Source organism: Epinephelus moara, chromosome 7 (genome assembly GCF_006386435.1).
Source record: "Epinephelus moara isolate mb chromosome 7, YSFRI_EMoa_1.0, whole genome shotgun sequence".
NCBI classification, from domain to species: domain Eukaryota; kingdom Metazoa; phylum Chordata; class Actinopteri; order Perciformes; family Serranidae; genus Epinephelus; species Epinephelus moara.
In genome coordinates, this window is record NC_065512.1 from 11,435,187 (window position 1) to 11,459,879 (window position 24,693).

The window sequence follows — 24,693 nt, forward strand, 5'->3', positions numbered from 1 at the left end:
ATGCATACTGGTGTTGTGTCTGAGTCTGTCCCCCCGTCTAATAGTGTTTCCTTCCTGTAAAAATTATGTTTCCCGTAGTACCAACACAGGAAATTCTCGCGGTTACTAGACTAAAAAACATTTAAGACAATTGGGTACTGTCTAAGGTCTTTTATTAGTAAATGTGACAGACAAATTAAGACATTTCAAGGACCTGCAGTTTCATTTCATGAGAGGAAAAGTCTGTCCAACATTCAAGCCATTATTTGGATTTGTTTAAAAAAGATAAAGAACAGACGTTTGAGAAAACATATACTCCAGACAGAGTAAGGAGGGAGACAATGTAAGTGCCTGTAAACTCCATGTTACTGTGATGATCAAAAGGCCTCTGACAGGACTGACCCAAGACAACTCTCCATTATCATTTTGACTGCAGCCACTGTGCTCTCCTCATGGTGTAGATACCTCAGTGTTAGACACCCTGACAACAACTGTGACCACATCAAATCAAAGCCCTCCCGAGGTCACATTCTGCAGCCTTTCTGTGCTGCTCACTATCCTATCTGCTGTCAGCCTGCGTACTCCCCGCCCGCCCCACCTGCCCATCAGTGCACGCAGAAAAAAAGCCAGAGGAGTGACCCACCCGGAGGTAAGCGATGACGAAGGTCAACATGTAGCCCCTCTGCCCATTGTCCTCTCCAGCTGCCAGCCCCCTGAAAGAAGATAACAGGGTTAATATTTAACAGCTTGTTTCTTTAAGCTTTGTTGGTCTGACTGCTCCCCTCACAACAGCTGCCTCGGAGCCCGTCAATCCAACAATGTACAGATCAATGAAGCTATGCTCTGTGCATCGCCACAGGTCAGCCACACATCCATCACCTGCAGTGGGTAATCAGATTTTCATCTACCACCCAAACTAATCAGGCCAAGCTCATTAGAAAATCACTATATTGATTTTCACCCTTCTTCCTGTTTCCCCAACACCACAGGAAAATATTCCTCACACAACCGCACTAATCCATCACTGGCACTTGATCTGATGGGTGATCACGATTTATTTTTAATAATGCAATAAAGCAGAGGATGCTGCATGTAACTGACAAGTTTCTTGTGATTTAATTGCTGGCTGTTTCCAGTGCAGTGCTCCGGCTACCTGCAGGTCTGGGCACTGAGCCAACCGGTAACACCAACTGTAATATATAATCGATAAGCTTTACCCAGGAAGAAATCACTGACGTCGGCCAGTGAGGAGAACTGAGGATCCCTTGTTTGTCCTGTTTATACTTGTGATTTAATGAGTTGCTGTATTCAAATGATGGTGGAAATATATTAAGATAGAGGTGACACATTTACATCAATGTTCCTTTATTTTAGGAAGCCTTTTTGTTGGCAAGTTCCTCAAGCAGAGTAAATGTAAGGCTAAAAATGGTAAAAGGTAAAAATGAAAAGATCTGGTTTGAAGCAGACCGGTTTTTAACAGCCATTGATCAATCACCTGGACTTTTCTGTCGTGTAACTTACAGTCTGTTGTGTTTCTAGCAGCGAGAGGGTGTTGACCTTATAAGTTACAATAAAGTAATGCCCTGTTGTGATAAAACATCAGAAAATGTCATAATAGGAAATAAGAGGAGAATAGAGAAAAATGCAAACTAACTAGTGTAATGGCATCCTGAGCGGAGAATGAAGGCATGCTCCCTCTGTGTGTGTTGTTATACAACTTTGCAGTTTGTTATGGTAGCCATGTCAGTCAGGCATGCATGTAACTGCATGTGGGTCCTGTGTGTATCCCACAGGCTAGCTGATCAACGCCACTCTGTGCTGTGCTTGTACGGCAGTTGCCACCGGTGTCGGGAAAGCGTTGTTGCAGAAGCTTAATGCCCACCCTCCTGTTCCCCCCAAGTTAACACCGTTAGCTCTGTTAGCACTGTTGCCGCTGTTAGCACTGTTTGAACCGTAAGCACCGTTAGCTGCTAGCTGCCAGCTCAGCTATGTCCATGCTGAAAGCTGTGTAAAGGCAACCTCTGAATCATAGATATGCTTTGATTATCACAAAACTCAGGGTTTGGTGTTATTTTTTTTTGTTTGTTTTTTCCCCTCAACTTACCTAGTCAGGTAAGAAGGTCAGAACTACTTGGCCAAAGTCAGTTTTTACTTGCCAGTATCCAAACATTTCTATTTATTAGCGGTTTATCACAAAACATCAAAGACTAAGTGAGCTATCATGAAAAACAATGCCATTTTTAATCGTCTCAAACTTGTGTCAAACTGTTCTATACATAGTTGGAGACTTGCCCACATCCTCTATTGCCACCCAATTAAACTCCTGTTTCCAGGATAACTGAAATGCTTGCTTGCACTTCAAACGCTGTTGTGCATTTCTCGACAGAGATCAGAAAGAAGCAAGATGGCTCACTCCTTAGCTACTTCCTTTATCAGCTCCATACAAAAAATATGTCTTTAATTCTTTTTGCTAGCTCTCCTAGCCCACCAGGCAATCCATATTGTTGAGCCCTGGAGCTCCTTTAAGCAAGTTGGAAAAAAACAGAAAACAGAATGGTTGAGTTGCAAATGGTATCTTTAAACATTGTGTTTTCAGATTTTTGCTGCTTTAAAAAAATGTTTGGGTTTTTTTAGCATTAAAAATAATAAACAGTTTCACATTTTTCAAAATAAATCCACAACTAATAAACTCTAAGTATAGACAGAAGTGTTAAACTCTGCTATTAGACAGCTACCTATGACAGCTTCCTGATTTACATTAAGTTTCAATCAGTACACACTCCACTGGTCCACTGGGACAATGTGTTAAAACATCTGACTTCACAGCCACATCAGAATCACCGATAAACATTAACCAACTGGATGGCATGAAGCTGAATTTATGTTAGGATGAAGTCATCTATGAAACTGTTGTTCAGGGTTTAAAATAGGCACGAGATAGAGAGAGCATCCCTCTCAAGCTGACAGGGAACTGATTTCCACCAAAGTCCTCATTGATCCGTTTCATGATCAATCACAACAGCCAAGCACTCCCAGGCTGTGTCCTCTCGCCCCGCGCTGTCCTGAGGGGAGCTGTGTCCTGCTATCGCCGCCCACACCGCACCTACTTTAACATAAAAGCCCGCCTGACAGGAGGACATCCACAGGTGATCCATCAATCCACACAGAGACAAACTACTGAGTAGAGGACCAAGTCTGAAGTGTGTAACTGTGCTTCTCCATCCTTTTCACTGCTACTACATAATGGCTGGTTAAATAAAGTGACATCTGGGCCTCGGGCATCAAAGTCTAACCAAATGGTGCTTTGTCATTCCTGTGCTTCACATGGATCTGTGACCGTAAGACAGACAGAAACTACTACTTACCCGAATTTTGCAGCGATGTCATAAACTTGCTTCTCATGCTGCAGGACCTTCTCACGATCTCCCTCAAACAGCAGGGTGGCCACACACAAGTGGTTGGGGTCGAACCCTTTGAACTGGTGATTAAAAGAGGAGGATTCGTTACTCCTGCTAAAAAAACACTCAGGGCAAGCAACCACTGATGTTCACATCTAATTATTTCTAACCTTGGTGATGTAAAATTTCTTCAACCCGTCCAGAAAGGATGTGAATATTGAAGATACTTGAGGCTTCAGGGCGTGACCTGTGAAGATATGAGATAAGAGTCAGCTCCATCTATTCACACAGAAGTGGGCCGACAAATTTTTTTTTCACACATTAGTCATATTCTGCTTCTGCTTCCATCCTCCGGCGTTCTGAGAGGGCGAGCGAGTCAGATTTATTTGGGGTTTCAAACAAAAGGAGGAAAAATAAATGGTAACATTTGAATAACTTTACAACTGGCCAGTGGCTGCCAGCGACAGCGACTATAAATCAGAGGGTTTCCGAAGGGAAGTGGGGTTGACACAGCGATATCCGTCTTCCTCACCCACACTTTTTGATTTATTTCTGATCGGACGCACAAAAGCGCCTGTGGACAAGCGAAAATGAGGGGCTGGGGCCAATGGGATGGTTATCAATCACTGCGGGGAAGTCACGGGTGATGTCGCCGAGACTTAACAGTTCATTTATTTCCTCCCATGCTCAAGTCTCTTCATCACTTAGTGTCCTAATTGTTTCCATTCCAAAATTTGATTGCAGGTCTTTAGGTCCCTCACAGCCATCATACTCGTTAATTAAATACTCAACATTTAGAGAGAGAGAATTACACCTACACTGGGCATAATTTTACTTTTAACTCTCCCCTCTGTGGTTTGGTTGTTTCTTTTTGCACATCACCACTACTTACTACAACGTTCTCATTTTTCATCTTGTGTACTGAGACAGGCAGCGCCAAATTGCACTTGTAGTCCCAATCTTAGAAAGACCTGTGAATACATCAACCCTCCTTACTCAACAGCCAACATGATTAAAAGTGAGGACAAGCCACTAATAAGCCCAAGAAGGTATCATAGAGCCATGAGTTTTAGTTATTAGTGAAAAACCTGGTCGCTTCATCTTCCCTGCTTAATGCTAAGAAGTGCCTACTCTGTGAAAAGTGGAGATATAGGGGAGATAATGAGATCCCTGGAGACTGGGGAACTTTACAGAGATCTCTGGCAATGCCAGATGCATTCCACTAGACCTTAAGAAACAACATCATAAAACTTCAATGTAACAACTACTTAATTTTGGCCGGAGTCATTTTTCATCTTGCTTCAATTCTTTGTCTGTGTGTGTGCAGCTATTCTGCTGCGGATATAATAATCAATTTAACAATTCAGTGCTGTACAAGGTAAAATCGTTGCATGCTGTACCGTTGCCATTCATTGTTCTTTTCTCAGAGGTAAACAGCACATCAATGAAACACAAACCAAAACACTGAAAAAAATACAGTATGAGAAACAAACTCAACTCCTAATAGATATGATTATTGTAATTCTGCTGGATAAAAGTCTGCTGTGTGCCTTATGTTGTGAAGCTCTTTAATCAAAGCCAAAGGTCACACTGAGTATGTTTACATGGACATGAACAGCCAGTTCATGCCTGGGTTTTTGGAGAACTCCATTTATGTGTTGAAGCATTTAAACACCATATCCTGCTCATGAGAAACCTGAATGTGCTCGCTGAAGTACTCTGAAAGAAACTGGGATGTCTACAGGGAATATGAATAACCTGATTTCTCTGCACACATGTAAACATTGTATCCTGAATATGATCATAACCCAGATAAACTTCATAACTGGGTTATTCATGTCTATGTAAAAGCACTCATTGAAGCCTAAAAGGAAGAAACACTTCCTGAGTGAAAACCACGTCAAATTAAAGTCCTACTTGTACTGTGAAGGCTTCAGTGAGAGTGATACGAGATTTAGACAACATCCACACTGAAACATTTTCATTTCAGAATGACATATCATAATGACAACGATCTCTGTACATACACGTGTTTTAGCACCATATCAGAACTAATCTCCATCTATACCAACACGTCTGAAAACGCAAAACACATGACCATTCATGTACACATGGCATGCATGTACAGGTGTAAACAGGAAGCAGATTCTCTGCGGTTTGTTGCTTGGTTACAGAAAATACTATGGAGATGGTGAAAAGTAAGACCAGGGATTTCTTTGCTTGGGGGCGCCAAGTCAAGGCGGTCAAGGTCAAAGCAGTCAAAGTGGCACAAAACAGGTTTAGAGTCATTACAAAGTAAATATGGCGACATATGAGCGGCACTGGCTTGGAGCATCATCCAACAGCGGAGGAATCCATGGGAATGGAAATGAAGTACCAACACAAGAAGGATAAAATCCCAAAAGGTATGTTTTCGCTTGACACAGATTTGTGACTGATAAGACCCAACTGGGAAACGAACGTGGGTGTCGGCTTCATCATTCCCAAAAGACTCTATTTTTGCCCGTCTAGGCTAAAACACAACCCCACAGTTTTCAAACTAAAATGAGGTCAGCAGTGCTTTCAAAGGTCTCAGGTTCAGGGATTCCAAAATGTCAGAGTAGTGTCAACACCAGGTCTGAATATAGCAGTCGTTAATGTGTTCTAAAATGTGTTAGTTTGGTTGAACCCATGGCAGCAGTGTTATGTAATGCTTTAAGCCTAGGTTTGCCTATTTTGTGAATGACTGAACAAAACTTACCAAATTTAAATTGTTCATTATCCATGAGTCGTATAGATGCTGGGGCACACCTCTGAAAAATAAAAGTTGGTCTATATTAGTTTGAATCACGAGGCAGAATTACATCAAATGACCATGCCAAAGTAAAGCTTCTATATTCAACCAAACTGTTGAAACTTTTGGTTGTAATTTTGGTCCAAGTGGTCCAAAATGTACAGTCTTTAGACTTCAAGTCCTTTCCTGTAGCTTGATGCATCTGACAAAAAAACCTCCAACTGGAACCTCAAAGTTTTGATTTACTTTGTAATGGCATCGTAAACTCAGGGTGACAAAAGCTTTCTGCAGTATGCTGGCAATAAAGAGTCTCTCAACTTAAAGGTCTGATTAAGGGTTTTACTCTGCAACAGCTGCAGAAAGTGTTGGACGAGTTTAGCGTCTAGGTTTTAGAAAAGAGTACAAGTTGGTCTACGTTCAGCTGCTTTTTGTTGGCAGGCTCATTTCAAACAAGTGAAGAGGTGAAGGGAAAGTCTTATAGTGCTTAAGTGCTTATAGCAGTTTGGGCAACAGACTCCAAAAGTTTCTGGCCTTAGCCTGATATTTAGACAGGGAGACAACACAGTGGCAAAGCGCAATATGTTTAAAGATGTATTAACATATTACCTGTTTGGCAACCTCTCGAAGACAGGCAACTCCCTGCTCAAAATTAGGGAATACCACTGAGCCGTATTTCTGATACTCCGGCATGGGACGAATCTTCAGCGTTACCTCAGTAACCACACCCAGGGTTCCTGTGGAAAATCACAGCGAGAGATTTTGAGAAGAACAAAAAGAAGTAAATCAGTTCCCATAATTCATATGACCTAACCCCCCTCTTGGAGCGGAACTTAAGACCATTTTACAGGGCTCTGGTACACGTCCCGAGGGTCCTTTGGGTGACCTTTGTCTCACATTTCACCTCGTGGATCTGGTTTTCTACCACACACTGGGGGACAACTAAGATTTATCAACTTAAGAGCGTGAGGAAATAAAGCAGGGCTCTATCAAAGGCAGCCAGGCCAACTGCAGCAGCAACACATATACAGATACGCCAAAACCTCTGGCTGACCTTATGACCCTGAGAACTGTCAACCATTAGCTGCTGCTGAGGGAGTCACATTGCATGTTTAAAAGACAGAATGTCGACCTTACACAGCAAATATCTCTGGGAATAATACTTAAAAACTGCTTTCATGCAAATATGCAAGTTTACAGTAAACTGCAGCTAAGGAGCGCTGATTCCCCCAAGTCTGAGACATTATTTATTATAAACTGAGTTGAAATCCTCCTTCAGCACCCACAGTCTTTTGCTTTATGTCCATGAGGTGAACAAAACATGCAGTCCAGCACAACACCACCGCAAAGTACAGCCTCAAAAATTAACTAATTGTGCACGTTTCTAATTTTCTGACAGTAGCAACAAGTAGTGAACACAATATTGACATAATATTAATAATAACCCCTCACCAAGAAATATTATGTTTAGTTTTTTATATGTCTCAAATATTAGACCTGATTTTGTCTGAATAAGAACCAGAAACACATTGAGGTGTGATCAGTAGCCCCCCCACTGTCTCAACATGTATGTCTTGATTAAACATCCTCGTTAGCACAATCTATTTATTTGTTATTTGCTCTCTATTCTCATTTTATGGTATGATTTTTATCTATGTTATTACTCATTCGCCTTTTTTTTTAATTAAACTTTTTTTTCCGTTTTTTATTTTGCGAGGTCTTCATGTTCAACTGGTTGTGGATTTTGTTTACATGTGTTCATATTGCTTTTATAAACCAATAAAAAGAGAATGACATTTAAAAAAAAAAAAAATAATAACACCTTTTAAGCTGCTTATTTATTAACCATTTATCCATTAATTTGGACTCATGTCTGTGGCCACCTGGTGAATATGAGTCTGATATTTGCTCTCTAACAGCTCTGTTTCTGGTCTCTTTCAGCTCCTGGGGTAAATATCTGGCTCTTTAGCTGCTAAACGCCCCACTGAGTTCACAGCTAGTCTCTAACTGTGTCAGTCTGCCATTTGGCGTGAGGCAGGTCATGCGCAGTTGGGTTTTCAGAGCCATCCCCTCCTGATTTTTAATCATTAAATTATTGCATTTTGTCCATTAACTATTTAAATGTTAATTATTAGGTCCAGTAAAACCACAAACTCCTGTCTTCAAGCGTTATTGGAAGTGGTGCTGCAACAAATGATTATTTATCACGGATTAATCTGTCAATTATTTTTTCAATTAATCGATTAGTTGTTTGGTCTGTAAAATGTCAGAAAAATGTCAGAAAAATGTCAATCAGTGTTTGTCAAAGCCAAGATAATGGCCTGAAATGTCATGTCTGGTCTACAACCCAAAGATATTCAGCTTGTGTCACTGGTGTTAACAAACAAGAAGCTGGAATCTGAGAATTTTTGTCTTAAAACATTACTCGACTAATCGATTATCAAATTAGTTTGCAATAAATTTAATAGTTGACAACTCATTGATTAATTGTTGCAGTTCTACGTGGAAGTGTGTTTAACTTGCTGCATAGCTGTGTACTTACACACATAATGAGGGCAGAAGAATGTGATCTGAGATTAAACTGTACAGTTTGTTAATACTACAAACATGGCATTATATTACATTTATTTCATGTGGCACTGAGATGATTTGCTGATTTTCCATAAAAGAAACTGCCAACACATTTGATGACATTTAGTTGTTTAAATTATTGATCGAGCAAAATACCAAATATTAGCTGGTTCAAGCTCCTCAGGTTTGAGGCTTTGTCTTTTGCTGTACATCACTGTAAACTCAACATATTTGGGATTTGGGCTGTTGGATAAACAAAACAAGATGGGTTGTTGTACATTGTAATGTGCATTTATAACTATTTTCTGACATTTGTTGGTTGCACATCTGTTTTTGTTTTTGAATTTAATCTGTGTGAACCAAACCTATTACTCCCCTCCCCAGCCTGAGCATTCAGTGTTGCTACAGACGACGTGATGCATCTCCCCTGAACATGGCCAGCTCCATTAGGTGGCTTCCTCAGCCTGTTATGGCTGTTAATGAGCCCTCTAACGTGACACTACATGCCACACGCTGCTCCCTAGTGGCCCAGTGGAAAACATGTGACTCCATTAGGCCTCAGCCAGGAAAAGGCTCCTCCTTCCTGATGGTGCGCGGGAGGAGCCGCCGAGTGAGCGAGGGAGGAGGAGTCAGAGAGGCAGAGAGACAGAGAGGGGGAGAGAGAGAAAGATAGGGAGGAGCTAGAGGGGAAGGAGGGTGAGCGAATGAGGAATAAAGGGAGGCAATAAGAGCAGCAAGGTCAGAAAAATACTCTCTTGGGGACGAATGCAACGTAATGAAATGCTGGAGTGCAGCTTAAGCCATTTTTTACTGTGACTGTCTCTATTAAACCAACCTCATCTCACAGGATTAGTATTTGGGGTGAGGGGCTGTTCGCAAAGAAGGGTCCCTCTGCTTCCAGAGTCAAATATTTCTAAGACAAAAATCAACAGCTTTGACCGCTGTGCAGCCACCACTTTAGAATCAAAGAATTGACTCTGTACATTGAATTAGCACTGGTTGGCTTCACACACCTACATTACATCCTCCATGGCTGAGAGGAGTTTAAAAGAGAAAAGGGATTACCATTGATTATTCCACTCATTCTTTACACCGGTTGAAAGCAAGAGCGAAGAAAAGACTTTGCATTCAGGCTACTTCAAGGTCAGAGAGATAGAGAGACCCCGTTGTTGTGCGGTGAATGAGAAGCTCCGAGGTTTCACAGTAATTTCTGATAAAATGGATGCGTTCCACTTAACATGCAGAGCGTTGTTCGAAGGTTTTAGTGTGTTGTTTTGTTGTTGTTGTTGTGGCCTACTGTCAGACTGCAGGACGCGGTTTCTGGGGTGAGGAGGTAGATAATTTTAATGAGACTCTGCAGTGGTGTGACCTCTTCATTTGAACGTTAGGCCTCCCTGAAGTACATGTTCTCCCACAGACGTGTGGTCCCGTCCCGTCTCTGTCACGCCACTGACGCCCAGCAGCAAGCTCGTCCTCTGTGTAACACCACTGACTTTTGTGTGGTTTTATTATAAAGAATGATTATAGCTCTTATTATTATTGCAGTTCTCTTATTTTGTTCTAAGAGCTCAAGTTTTCGAGATATGGTACTTCATACAAAAATACTATTTTATAAAGATCACACACTTGAGCATTCTGATATTAGGCAGATCTATATAAATTAATTTCTCTTCACGCCATTTTCAGATTTTTTCATTGAATCAATTGGCTGTTATGAACAATTTGTGAACAATCTGCAACACTTTGTGACCTCTGACAACAAACAGGTACACTTTTACAAACTTCTCAAATTTTGGATACTATCATGATGTTTCATTTTTTCTATATGCTTTTACACCTGTAAATGCGTACGATAAAAGTCGCTTTCGATTTTTAGTGAAGTAATTACACAGGCTCTCCCTTGACACGAGCCCTGATGTGTGTTCTGTGTTTACAGCAATCACAAATCTGCATGTTTGACCTTTGGAGCAGTAAGGTTAAGGGAAACTACACACGCTCTACATAACCCTCATAAACTCTCAAGTGTTTATAACTTACTGCCTGTTATCGGACCGAAGTCTCAACTCGTTACACTCCATTTCCATCTTCAGTCTGACATTGTGTCCACTCTGACTGACTGCCATGGGGGAGGGGGATTGGATTTTCCCGAACCAATCACGACAACAATAACGTATCTGTCTGAAACTAATGTCATTTTAAGTCCACACTGATGCGTAGCCATGCCAACAGTTGTTTTGTGGGGTTTTGAGAATGGAGCGGAACATTGTAAAAAAACAAACAAAGATGTCGAGCAATATCTAGAGGACACTGAGTTAGAGCAACTCAACAGCAGCGTCTATCTTGTCTTGTCTATTGAATCTTTTTTTTTATTTTAACTGAGAAACCGCTGTTTTATGTCACGATGCTAGATGAATTATTACTATTATTATTATTTGAACCCTGGCAATATAACTTATGCAAAATATCTTTTAGGCATAATGAAATTCAATTTGTAATTTCATTAACTGAGTTCTGACCAAGTTATACAGACTAAATAATTTAAGTATGAAATAAAACAAGGTCAAATGCATGGCTATCTTAAAGCAGCTGTGCGGAACTTTCTACCATTTATAAAACTGTCCCTAGTTCGTATCACCCCCCCTTGAAGATCCGCATATTTATTTAAACCCAACAGCGACAAAAAAGCCTTTCTCTATATGGCTATTTAGTGTAGCCTCGGTCGGGTCGGACACAGCAGAAGTCAGCAAACCAGAATACGGCACCCGGAGGCGGAAATAAGTCTGCATGCCCGCAGCGCCCCGCAGCCATTAAACCACAGAAGAAGAAGAAGCCGTGTTCATGAGTAGGATTTAAGAAACAGGCTAAATGACATGATGTTGCACACTCTTGTACAGTAGGTGGTGGTATGCACCTGGAAGTTGTTAGCGATCCACCAATAAATTAAAAGAAGAAGAGCCGTGTTTACAGAGTGTTCTTTGAGTAAGCGGTACCCAACGGGCATTGCTGAACACATAACAGTTTTACCAGATGTATCTATAAGGACTTGGTTGTACTTTCGATGTCATGGCGGATAAAGAAGGAGCACCATCTAAAAGAAAAAGAACAGAAGAAGGCTAAACGGGACAGTGATAGGGCTCGAGCCCAAACGCGTGTAAACCTCGGTTGGGCATTCACCAAGTGGAGAGAGCTGAGAGATTTGAAAGGTTTTATAACTGATCCTGAGTTGGCCCTTTTCCTAATTGACAGGTATGCAATTTTTGTTTTTATTTAGAGAATATACCGCAAGTTGTTAGACGTTGTTTCACTTCAATATACGACGACATGGAAGTTATAAGCAAGCTAAATGTAACGTTAGCTGATGTGAACCGCTTTTGTCTAGTAACATTACAACAAACGCCACAAAATTATCTGTGACTGTGACCATGAACACAAATACACAGCAGGCAGTTGTCCTCAGTTTATAAGAAATTCAGAGCTTCACCAGAACATTTATGATTTTCCTCTCGCTCTCCAAAACAAATGCATGCGGTAATTGCCGGTTGCAGTCGAGATTTTACACCACCAGGCTGTGGGTGTCATACCGCTTTGACCAAAGGGAGCACTATAATCAACGAAAACGTAAAGTTCTGCACAGCTGCTTTAAATTAACAGATTACAAACATAACTAATCATAAAGCCTGAATGTGGCCATCTTATACATTAGTACAAGTCAGGGTTAACCTGCACAGTCAAGATATAACTTTCAAAAATGTATTATTGGTAATTAAGAAATTAAAATCAAAATTCTACTTAAAAACTGTTGCAGAGCATTAATCACTCAGACTGGCAACAGTTATCCATTATACTAACTAGTAATAATACTTTAATAATGTTGAAACATTTCCCCCTGTGACTATATTTTTGAACATATTTGATTTTAATCTCATATATAAAGGTGTGCTCTTGGTATTGAAATCCCTCCTAATGAGTACAAATGTTGATTTCTGCAGTGATCCCAGCCCAGTCAGGGAGCAGATTGCTGAGCTTTGTAGGGCGAATATAAAGTTTGCATCCACAGCTGTTTAACATAGCGATGCCAAGAGTCTCTGAACCTCCTCATTATGTAGGGGGAACCTGGCATATGGCAGTATTCTCTGTGGGCGTTCACAAGGACAGGGCACTGCAGATGGGGTGGGGAGGACACTTGCTGGTTCCTAACTAACACCCCTCCAGATCACTTTTCCACCGAAGCTGGTTAATGTGTAAGAAGCCGAGAGCATGAGAACCATCCTGATGTTACTGTTTTATCACTAAGACTCGCAGACATGCACACAAATCCCACATTGACACAAGCTCACACACGTGCCCTGCTGTACGGAAATCACACGAGAAAGGGAGCAAACCTTCTGAGCCCATGATGAAGTGGTGAACATCCGGCCCCGTGGACATGCGTGGGCCCTGACAGCTCTTTTCAATTACCCCTTGTGGGGTCACCATCTTTACATGGATGACCTAAAAACAGCAACACAACAAACACTTTTTAGAAACGAAAATATACACTAGCAAACGCCATAAGTGAACACATTTCATAACTGATACTGTGACCACTGCATTTTAGAGGTGAGGGTAAAGTCCACAAAACTGCTGCTAATAATTCCCTTCATAATTACTGTGCAGGAACAGCTGTGTGCTGACTGTCATCCTTTGGAACAAACACGAGCAGGAAGGTAAAGGGGAGGGCGGGCGGCTCACCAGGTCCTCAATGTTGCCGTAGATATTCTTCTTCATTCCCGACGCTCTGGTTGCTACCCAGCCCCCCAGGGAGCTGAACTCCATGGAGTCAGGCTCGTGCCCCGTACAGTAGCCGCTCTCATTAAGCTGTGACAAAAAAATGAAAAACAAACGAGTTAAAATTGTTTGGAAAACAATGACGTTGTAAACCCACAAGAATGTCTTAATAACAAGCAAAAAAGAACGAGCAAGCAAAGGAAAACAAATATAATTGCAGTGCTAAAACTCTGGTTTTATGGCATCATACATTTTTACAACGGCCTAAAATAAACCAAGCGGAAAGAGCACGAAAAGACTGAACACAGAGATCAGCGCATTATCTGGGCAGGGCCAAATTCCACTGCTTGACTGGATCACTGATGTTATGTGGAAAATAATAGCTGCACTGTGCCAGGTGACATGTTAAGGCCTTTTTATTAAAAATAGTAAAACTACAAATACAGAAACTGTGTTTCAGACATTCATGATGCAAGACTGCTGCAAAATCAGCTCCACCCAATCCACAAAATACTGTAAGTGACTTCCTAGTATAACAATATGAATATGACAGTATGACACACACACACACACACACACACACACACACACAAAAAAACCTTTGAGCAACCTTCATCAGATGCACCAACATCCCTACAGCTATGAGGAGAATGCGTTAGTCATCAGGAACTAACACTTTCTCCTCAAGGCAGCCCAACCTGTAAGAGACTGCATCTTTAGGCGGAGCATTTAATAGTAATAATAACAATAAGGACCTTAAAGTACAACAACAACAACCCCCACCCGAAGCACAAGATGGGGGTTAAGTCAGGCCTTGTTTTATCACAGCACTCCCCTGGAAGGCAGTTTATACTGCAGACCCATCTGCTCCATCAAAATGGCCCGGTCTAAATGCAGAGGTGGAGTCTGCTTTAGATGCAGCTCACGCATTCCTCTACATCAAATGCCCGCTCCTTCTCCATTTTTCTGAATTAGCTTGATGGTGCCATCTGCTCATGACCGCCGCCTCACTCTCTAATCTCTCCCCTTCAGCACTCTGCTCCCGTCTCAAACTCCTTCCTAAACACCGCTCCATCTACTGAGCAAAGAGTACCAAGGTGACTGAGCGTGGGGCGACCCGCGTGTGAATGGTCACGCAGCTTGATTGTTGGCACGGCGTTTTACGGCGATGTAAGCTCTTTCGCTGGACGAACATGGATGGATGAGCAGTGCTTACCAATCTCTCCAAGTCCTGACCGACGATGCCAGCTTCCGCATGGGCAGTTAAATTTTTCTCGTCAATCCACAGGATGCGATTCTGTAAATGAAAAACAAGCAACATGACTGAGGAGGTCATAAAACACAATGCAACACAAATACTCTCTAATGCTGTTTGCTTGTCTCAAACGAAAACACACGCACCGCCATTTGTGTAGGTTACAAACTTGTAATGCAAAATGTTGTGTGTCACCGTGTCTGTCATCTGAACTCTAAAACTGCCTACATACGTTATGTTGACTTGAAATATCTCAGGCTCGGACACAAACAATGCCCTCGACAGCAGTCCATGGAGACAGTCCCTTGACAGTTTGCCTGCAATACTTTTTTAAGTTCTGCACCGGCATGTCCTTCTAGCCTGACGGTCACATGTCTGAGGATAAATGAGTGCAGAGGGGCTGCGGGACGGAGACAGTTTCCTCAAGGTTAAACTCAATTTAACATCTAATTCCAAATATATGCCTCTTATTTGGGCCGCTGGGCACGTGGCCTACCCTTACCTGCAGGAGGTCATTTCACACCTGCCATCAATTATTCTCCAGAGGTAATAAACTTTATGTTCCGACCACACTGCTCCTTTCATGTGCTTCCATTGGAGCCACCTCACCTCTGACCCCTGACACAGAACACTGGTCACTGGTGTCTGTGGCACCAAAATCAATGAGTGCTAGGCTAGCAGCATCCGGACAGCTTATATATCACCTCTGTGTGAGCCTGGATCAAAGGGCTGTACTGTACTGGGGACAATATTCACCGTTTTATATCATATCCAATGAAACATCATCGTGTTCATGGTGAGGTTCTTGGGTTTCCAGTCAAATAAATGGCTGGTGCTCTGGTACCACATTTATCATCTTAAAAACCAGAATTAAGCAGTGTATCATGTGCACACAACAAACACGCTAATTTTAACCATGGCTGCAATAAATGTTTATTTTCTTTAGTGAAGTAAAAAAAAAAAAAAAAAAAAACAGCTTCTCAGTGCCCTATGGGATATATTCAGATTAGAGATGCAGTCAGTGCCCTATGGGATATATTCAGATTAGAGATGCAGGCAAGTAGGCCACAAACGTTGCTACCCTCGCTAGCTGGCACCAGAAATACTGGTTAAACTTCTTCATGTTAAGATACCCAATGGAAAACAAGAGGAACTTGGATCTACATGTGAGACCAGCGTACAAGTCTGCAGCTGTCTGTGGATGTTTAACTCAAACGGTATGTCCGAGCCTCACGCAAGGTCTTCTTGCTAAACAAGAAAAGATCCTTTTGGGGACAATGGAGATTCTGGGACACCTAGATGTATGTTTGTATGTCAATTTTTGCACAAACATGCATGCGAGAGTTACTGTGTGTGTTTGTTAAATATTAATTAGTGAGTAGTTATGTTTTGTAGGATGCTCATAATGCACAGTACAAAGTGACACACATTTCAGTGGCATTTTAAACATGATTTGGTTATTGAAAACTGTGATTAAAGATTTGCAAATGGCTCTTTTAATATATGCAAGATTTTCAGAAAATGTTTAACCTTGCTCTTGTGTTTTCTAACTTTTAGATGAGTCAACTGGTCTAAGTGTAACCTTTCTTTTTAACATCAGAGAAATTATTTGTCAGGGAAATCCCAAATTTAGATTGCTTTGTTTTATCTGACAATCTTAAATCCAAATGTATTAAATTTACCTTAATATATAACACATAAAATGTTGCAAATCCTCACATCCTGCCTTTCAAGGCAGAACCAGAAAATGTTTTTGCTTGATAAATAATTTTAAAATTATACATTTCTCTTAATTGACTAAATCATTTATTATTTTTAACATTATCCAGAGTATGTAGTACATTCCTTCTGGAAAAATGGCAAAGTGGTGAATGAAAGTAAAAATCAAAATGCCAACATAGATTCTAAAATTGCTTCTTCTTTTTTTTTTTTCTTTCAGTATGGTGCCGATAAATACTATTGTTCCATAACACAATAGCAGCTGTTTGAATTAGAGACACAGGTTGAGACCCTTACTTTCCTGTGCTCTACCTATCAAAAGCATAAGTAGTGCCAATAGTGTACAACAAATACTATAATTTTGTATCAGACAATATTTCATTTGATTTCAGTGAATCTTGTCGGTGGTGCAGATCAACTCCTCTGATACTTACATACACAGGTGCTTACGTACCATCTGAGAGGTATCCAGAGAGACAATGGAGCGAGTTTCCTCTGGGGGGCACTCCAGGGCACTAGAGACACTGGTCCCTCCTGGAAGAGGAAAAACAACAATTATAAGGAGTTAAAGAAGAGACGGCTTCAAATGGAGGATGTTATCATACAGACACTTTCCTGGTTTTATAGTTTTAACACAATGGTATCAAATATTAAATGCAAAAAGTGTTTATATTTCTCAAAGAAAGGTATTAAAAGCTTTTTATGAGTCAGACTTTTTCAAATTTCAGACAGCAATGTGGACGTGGCACTGCGCTGTGTTAAAATGATCACAGTGACAGGTATGCAAAATACAGTTTAAAAAAGAGAGCTAAGTTTGCACAATGTAAATAACCCATCCTCCATCTAAAACGACTGGAGCCTTCAGGATATAACTGTATAAACGTGTGACTGACTTTAATAACATCAATCTCGTGAATGTGTTGTTACACTACTGTAATACTATGAAACATTTATTTCAGCCATTTTGCCATCTTGAAATAGTTAACAGTGGTGAGTGACAGGAGACAAGAGGGGTAGAGAGCCTGAAAGTGAACCAGAGATGTTGTAATTACATCACATGGTTAGACTGGTGGCCCAGTGGAATGGCTATTACTCTTTCTTCTGTTGGTCTAGTACAAAACACACACCGCAAAATGTCCACTGCACTGTCAGCATCTTATTTACCAGGTTAATTCATAGATTACGTGGCTTCATTAATAAAAAAACACATGGGAGTAAATAATGAAGTATATTAAATATAAATATATATCTAGTGGTGTGTACGTACAGTACATGACAGCTAATTATGCTGATTAGTGCCATTTATTTCACGACTCACCTCCATATGGTATCAAACAAACATTATGTTTGCACGCCAGTTCCACAATTTTCACGACATCATTGTGGCAGTCTGCAAAGACACAGAATATCATTTTAGAAATTAGTGGCCACCATAAAGAAAATGTTTTCATTTACCGTCCTCTATTACATTCATAAATTATGTGTTTACATAATAGCCAGAGTGGACACATTGTAAAGGATATAAAAAATGGCACACAGCTCTGTGTGTATACAGGAGACAATAAATAAATGTATATGGCCTGAGCCATTAGAGCTGGGGGACATTTTGATTTGCCTGATAGTTGTGATTTGCCTGGGGCTTTCCTCAGGCGGAGTCAGACTGCATGAAGCTGCGCTCTCTAGGGTGGGCTGTGCCGGATCAATACAAATGCGTTTTAGCCAATCACGGTGCTCACATCCATTCACGCTGGAGTGGTGAGCGAGTGGGAAGAGTGGCAATACCCACCTACGTGGATGTGCTCGACTGGCCTCAAGTGCTTTTAGAGGCGGTGAGAAATGCCTGCGTTCTGGTGCATTTTGCCATCCAATTAAACACACAGCTTCTGCCCACGGATTACAGTTCAACGAACTAAACCGCCACTTAAAATACACAGCTTGACTTGGAGGGACTACTGAGGAATGCAAATTACAGGTTAAACTATCTGTTAGATACATTGCAAATGAGAGTGTGTTTGTGGGGTTGGTTAGATTTAAATTTGGTGCTGGCGAGGATGAAACGATGCCAACAGTTGCTTGGTGATTTGCTGCCCATTTGGGAGGGTGCTAATCAAGTTTCAACCATTAGTCAACACTCATTTGCATGATAAAATAGTGCCAGCCATAACAACAGAAAACCAATCTCGGAATCATAATTCATGGGTGTACTGTGCAGGGCCAGACCGTGGAGTATTGGGTGTCAACCGTCCTCCCCCTGACGCTTCTTATTAAGCCTCCACTCATACATATTAATATCCCAGCCTCTGCAGAGATTAACCCTTTAAATCACCTAAGCCAGTAGGGGGGATATCTACGTGGGAGGAGGAGAACAGACGGATAAAAACACAGACATGACACAGCTTCTGAACTCACTTGGCCATACCACCATATCTGGAACACGCCCAACTTTCCCCTCTCGCAGAGCAAAGATCTCGTGTAAGCAATGGCCTGGAAGAAAACACAGGGATGAGAGGACAAGCCCATGATCATCACTAATAAAAACACTGATGCTAGATATGCTGATTGTGGTTTACAAGCATTAAAAGTAGGTGATGTAATTCAGGAGAAGTTTCCTCCCAGTATGCCTTACCGTGGGCGCGAAACACCCGGTCCTCTGCGTCATGAGAGAAGGGAATACCTGTGGATTTCACATCCTCCACGAAGGCCTCGTTAAGAGTGGGAGGCTGTACAGCACTGCTAGTCAGGATGGGCTGAAACAAAACAAGCCATTGTGGTTTTTGTAACTGTGACTAAGTACTCTTTTTCACCATTCAGTGAAGGCACAATGAATAAATATGAATGACACTCACTGCTGCTGGAGATTTATGCTGCAAATTGGCTCCAAATGTGCCTTCAAACCAGTCTTTCAGAGCAGGGATGATCATACCACTCAGTCTATACCTGGATTGTGTGAAGGAAGACAGATTATGTGAACAACCAGTTACACAAACACAAAAAAAATCAACTATAACTCATGTATTAGTGATTTCCTGTTGTTGAAGTCAAAGCCCTCAACTGAAAACATCTAAATGCCTGACTGGGCTTATTCATTTGGAAAACCAGGCCTGTGTCTAATAAGAATAGAGTGTTAGGTTTGAGTCCAATGAGGTTATTAGGCAAGCAGAGCAGCAGTGACAGTGCTGTCCGTGTGATCGCCCTCGCCATCCCCTGCATAATTGAGCTGCTGGCACAGCCCGGGCCAGCCCATCAGGGGACTGTGGCGCGCCTTTGTCCAAGAGACCATGAAACACACTCTATAATGAAAAAGCCTCTGTCACAGCGAGCGCGGAGGAGGAGAATACCGTCTTTGACATTCATTCAACAGCGCCCCAGCCTCGGTTACTGTAACGCCGCCCAGGTAGCTTTTCAGTCGAGAGGGCACAGAGCAGTTTGTGGCAACTGCTTGCACAGGAGGAAACCATTTGCTGCGCAACATCCTGTTCAGCTCGGCTCATTACTCAAAATACATCCTCATGCACAATGTGCCAGTTCTCTGTGTTTACAATCTGACAAGAGCGGCCGTCTCTTCCAAAGTCATATGTCATGATTACAATCACGGGGCTCGTCTATACCTCTGCTCTTGTCATGGGAGACATGGATAAAGGTGCTGTTGTAAACTGAAGCCACATTCAGTAAGACTGAGAGACAAATGGCTTTGTTTCCCTCAGACATTCAAACTAATTCTTTCTTTTCAGTGATTCACTGATTCAGTCAGTGATTTACTGTGTTTACCCACAACTCCACAGAGACACATCAATAATTACAGACATAATACGCTCCATTTTTGAACAGATTTGGAAAGCGGTTTCTGTTAATGAGCAACAGAGTTTGGGAGAGCTGACAATCACAACCAGTGACCTTCTCAGATGACAATGAACACTTCAAATGCCAGCCACTAGGTGGCAGTAGCACCACATTGCTGTGAGTGTAGGAAGGGGACAGCAGCTAATTTCAGAGGCACACAGTATGGGCTGTGAAAATGATCAATGCAGAACTCCAGCCTTAAGTTACCCTAATGAATGAATGAATGAATGAATGGAGGTAGACGCACTGGCTGTACTAACACAAGATTAGAGGCTGTGAATGAGACCTCGAACTGACTGATTTCTCTCAATCCTCAACAGATAATCTTTAAAGATTATTTTTACAGCATTTCTGCTTTGTTTCAATAGAGAGGAAAAGCAGGAGGGGATAACATGCTTCAAAGACTCATAGCCGGACTTGAACCCGGGCTGCACTAAGGACTTAGCTTCTACCCAGGGGGTGACTGAGGCACCCAAGAATAAGCATTTTTGTATATGTAAGAGTGGTGATGTGACATTCTGCGTTACCTTTTGCCAGTAAATTCTGCTTGACCTTTCTTGTTGAAGAGAAATCTTGAATCGCTGTATCCCCAGCCGTTCCATTTCATAATCTCCTGCCTGCGGAAAAACAAATATTGGCAGAGGTTAAGCTTACAACTCACACACCTTACACTGAAGCTAATGCACAATGTAAAATACCATCAAATAAAGTTAAAGAACACGGGTGAATGTGATTCAAGTGTGAAGGTGGCTTGGTATATTCTTAATTTGCCACCCTATTCCCTCTGGGCTGATGCTTGCTTGGCATGGGCAATTTCCCCAAGACAAAGAGTCCTTGCTGATAATATGATACTTCATACTGAAATTTTCACACCCAGACATCTAGCATTTCACTGAGGGAAAACATCAATGTTCCCTTATTTTATTCAGCCATTCACAGCCTTCGCATTCATCAAGGGTGGGGCTGGCTATCAGTTGGCAAATTTACAATATGGGAGGGTGCAGACAGGCACACCTACGATATTCCCCGGGTGCCTACAACTATGCAACGATCTGCACGCAGGCATGCAAACACGCAGCTGGTTGACATTGTAATGCAGAGGCAGAAGTGACACATTCAAATAGCATATCCATCAACAGGGGAAGCTAGTAGACACTCCCGCTGTACTGTCAGCCATTTCCATCCAACACATTAAAATATTTTACATTTATGGCACCTGGTAGACATGCTTATCCATGGCTACTTTCAATACTGCTCGGTTTTTATGATTAGGTCCAAAGGTGTGTGCAGGACTATCAAGCTTCAGCTAATTATTTAGTATATATAGCCAAATCATCAGCACCTAAGCATCAGCCATACTGTCCATCCTTTGTTGTGGAATCACCAACCATATTAGAGTACAACCATAGCCACTTACGACATGGAAACAAATGCTACTACGCTATTATTGTTGAGGGACATCCCATTATAATCACCTGCCACACTGCTACACTGTCGATGCTCCACTACTGTGCAGAGCGCGTGTGCTGTACCGCTCACAGAGCAACCATAACTCATGGGTCACTTGGGATGGGATGCTAACACAGTGGAGTAAAAGCCATAATTGAGATTAATACCTGCCAAAATTGAGTTTCCGATAAATTAAGAGTGAGAGTGAAAATGGGAGTGACACACTGAGTCAGACTCTAATGAATCCTCGCCATCATTGATATGCTGTCATGGTGCCTGAATGTACTGAATAAAAATATATCAATAAATGGGGCAAGCGTGTGGCAAGGTCAGTGAGTACACGCTACAGTTACATACAGACAATTTAAAACTATAAGCAAGGTCATGTTTGAAGGCACAATAGTAACTCTTAATGATATTGTTTTGATAATATAAACTAGCGCCTGCCTGCATCTCAAGTTTTTTCTTTCACAGAGCAGTGGACCACGACCAGGTGTCCGGGAACCCCCAGGGGTCCTTAATGGTATTCCAGGGGAACCCCAGAAGAAGTGGAAATAGTTTCTTCTACTATGTAATTCACTATAGAAGTGAGGTCAGGGTGAGTAAGAGTCAGGAGGTTGACTTTCTGACCATAGGTTTCACTTCCTCCACGTTATCCTCTCAACCATAGTTGACAACGTCTGGTCTTAATCATGTCTATCAACCAAAATATCTTTTCAGATGGGGGTCCATGGCCTAATGTGTATCAATTTAGGAGTCCTTGATTTAAGCCATTTGCGGCAAATTTCTGATTAGTAATTTTTGACTTTATATAAATAAAATTGTCTTGACATGCCTTAACTAGACATACAGTATATTGGATATAAAGACAAGAAAAGAGAACAAAACTGATCTCAGAAATGTTGGAATAAAATATCCTTTAACACTATTTTGCATGAAGAATGATGTTTCTTTAGTATAAGAACAGATAAAAGTTGTGGTTAACGCAATCAGTCTAAAACTATGTGCAGAAATGAGGTTATGGGACTGTCCATATCTTTAATTAATGTGCATATGTATGACTACAACAGACAAATACCAGAAATACCTACTCAACAGCACCTCAAACTACAGCCTTGAAATATACCTAAAATGAATCAGCATGTCTATAAAACAATTTTAACAACAAAACTGAACATCATGAAGGAGGGAAATACTGTGGGGCTGTTATATTAACCTACATTTGTTTTAGCTAGGTGGAGCTGAGACACCACGCAACCTGCAAGTCAGGATTTTCGCCTTAAACCACTAATCTCCTAACTAGCCCTACCAGAAAGGTAGCAACGAGAATGTCAAGACTGTAAGACTGCGGCTGAAAGTCTGAACAGAGGAAGTCTCTTGGCACTTCTTTAAACAAAAAGTGACTATAGGGAATTACAGCGTGGCATCTGGTTAAGGTATGTGCGATTGAACAATAGGCAGGGAGGAGTACCTGAACTTCACACTGTGGTGCAGTTCCTGTTAGAAAGTTTGCTCTTTACTGATATCCTATGTAATTCTGTTACTATGCTACTACGTAGGATGATACTGAGGGACAAACCCACGCACTGTTTAACCTTGCAAGCACTAAAATCACAGGACTAAAGCTCAGCATCACACAGGGGCTGCAAGACATAATATTTCATTGTATCATCCCAGTGTCATATTGACCAGAACAGGACGTGATAATTTCCACAAGGCCAAATGCTCATACTTTCTGATTGTTGATTTTTGTTTTACCCTGAGCTGCAGCTGTTATCTCAGACTGACACTAGATGTCAGCACAGTGTGATGGTGTTTCCTCAAACGGAGCCGAGCTGCCTATAGGTTGAAAGTCAGACCACCACTTGTCCTGGCCAATCAGATGGAAAGACAGGAGACAAGAGACAGAGAAGTTTCACTACAGCCTCTTGTCTTACTGTAATGAATGATTATGTATTTCTAAGGTGTCCTATATTTTTAGGGTTAGTTTGGTAAAGTTTTAAACGTATAGGAACCTTATTAATGTTTCTTCTACTAATATGTTTACACAAATAAAGAGTACTTGCAGCAGTTGAAATGAATCACATACAGTAGGCTACATGTACAGTAAATGAATGGCAAAGTCGATTAATCAAACTACGTAGCAGTAACGGTTACACTAACGGTTATTTAACCGCTTGTACTCAACGGCTGTTATTTATCTATGGCGTCCGTAAATGTCACATTAGCCTATACGTTAACACTTCTCTTCAGCTTTTACAACCTCTCTGACACTTAAAAACTACCTTACCTCAAATTAAACTACCTTTTATAAACCACACAACAAGCTAAAGCTAACCAACTTTAGGAAAGTCGACCACAACAACGTTAAACTCCAGAGAGTAAACCTAGCCGCACCCACTCCGTAGCAAATGAATGCCCACTCTGACGCCAAGTAACGTTAGCTAGCAAGCTAATTTAAAACAGCTTTAGCCATGTCCCCGTACGTTGTAAACGCTTTGAGGAGAGAGGGAAGCCGGTCTGTCAGTGCATGTTGTCCACTTAATTGTCGTTTACCCGACAGCCCCGTTATGTTTGACTTAATAACGAGCTACAGCCACACAGGATGGACCCCTGTCCACCGCTCCATCACAGCCTTGTACCTCCTCCTCGGCACCGTCTTCCTCTCACTGGAGACGTGTGTCTTGCCGGCCTGGGCTTTGCACTCCGCGGCTAGGATGGTGGAGTCGCCGTCCGCCGGTCCTTGTAAATGCCCGGCGATTATTCTCAGTCTTTGCTGTGCAATCCGTTGCCTGTCGGAGCTGCCGCCGCCGCTGCTGTTGGACGCCATGCTGCTTCCGTGTTTGTGAAGGGAGGGAGCGGATCCATGAGCGGCTGTCAGAGGTCAGCGCAGGGAAAGTGCGCCGCGTTCCCTGACCGTCGGAAATATCACACTCGCTCCATAT

The 24,693-nt window shown here is 41.7% G+C and overlaps 1 protein-coding gene across 1 annotated transcript in view; it reads right to left on the reverse strand.

Annotated features, from left to right (window-relative positions):
• The window catches only part of agps (alkylglycerone phosphate synthase), a 35,511-nt gene extending 10,880 nt beyond the window's left edge, over positions 1–24,631 (reverse strand). The window contains exons 1-15 of the mRNA XM_050048986.1: positions 24,391–24,631; positions 20,827–20,916; positions 19,306–19,396; positions 19,086–19,206; positions 18,869–18,943; positions 17,778–17,849; positions 16,914–16,993; positions 14,702–14,782; positions 13,450–13,575; positions 13,101–13,209; positions 6,757–6,884; positions 6,118–6,169; positions 3,548–3,624; positions 3,345–3,457; positions 623–692 (exon numbers count right to left, since the gene is read on the reverse strand). Of these exons, the coding sequence (XP_049904943.1) occupies positions 623–692; positions 3,345–3,457; positions 3,548–3,624; positions 6,118–6,169; positions 6,757–6,884; positions 13,101–13,209; positions 13,450–13,575; positions 14,702–14,782; positions 16,914–16,993; positions 17,778–17,849; positions 18,869–18,943; positions 19,086–19,206; positions 19,306–19,396; positions 20,827–20,916; positions 24,391–24,578 (1,473 nt within the window). The 5' untranslated portion in view covers positions 24,579–24,631. The remainder of the gene's footprint in view (positions 1–622; positions 693–3,344; positions 3,458–3,547; positions 3,625–6,117; positions 6,170–6,756; positions 6,885–13,100; positions 13,210–13,449; positions 13,576–14,701; positions 14,783–16,913; positions 16,994–17,777; positions 17,850–18,868; positions 18,944–19,085; positions 19,207–19,305; positions 19,397–20,826; positions 20,917–24,390) is intronic.
• Positions 24,632–24,693: the final 62 nt, after the last annotated feature.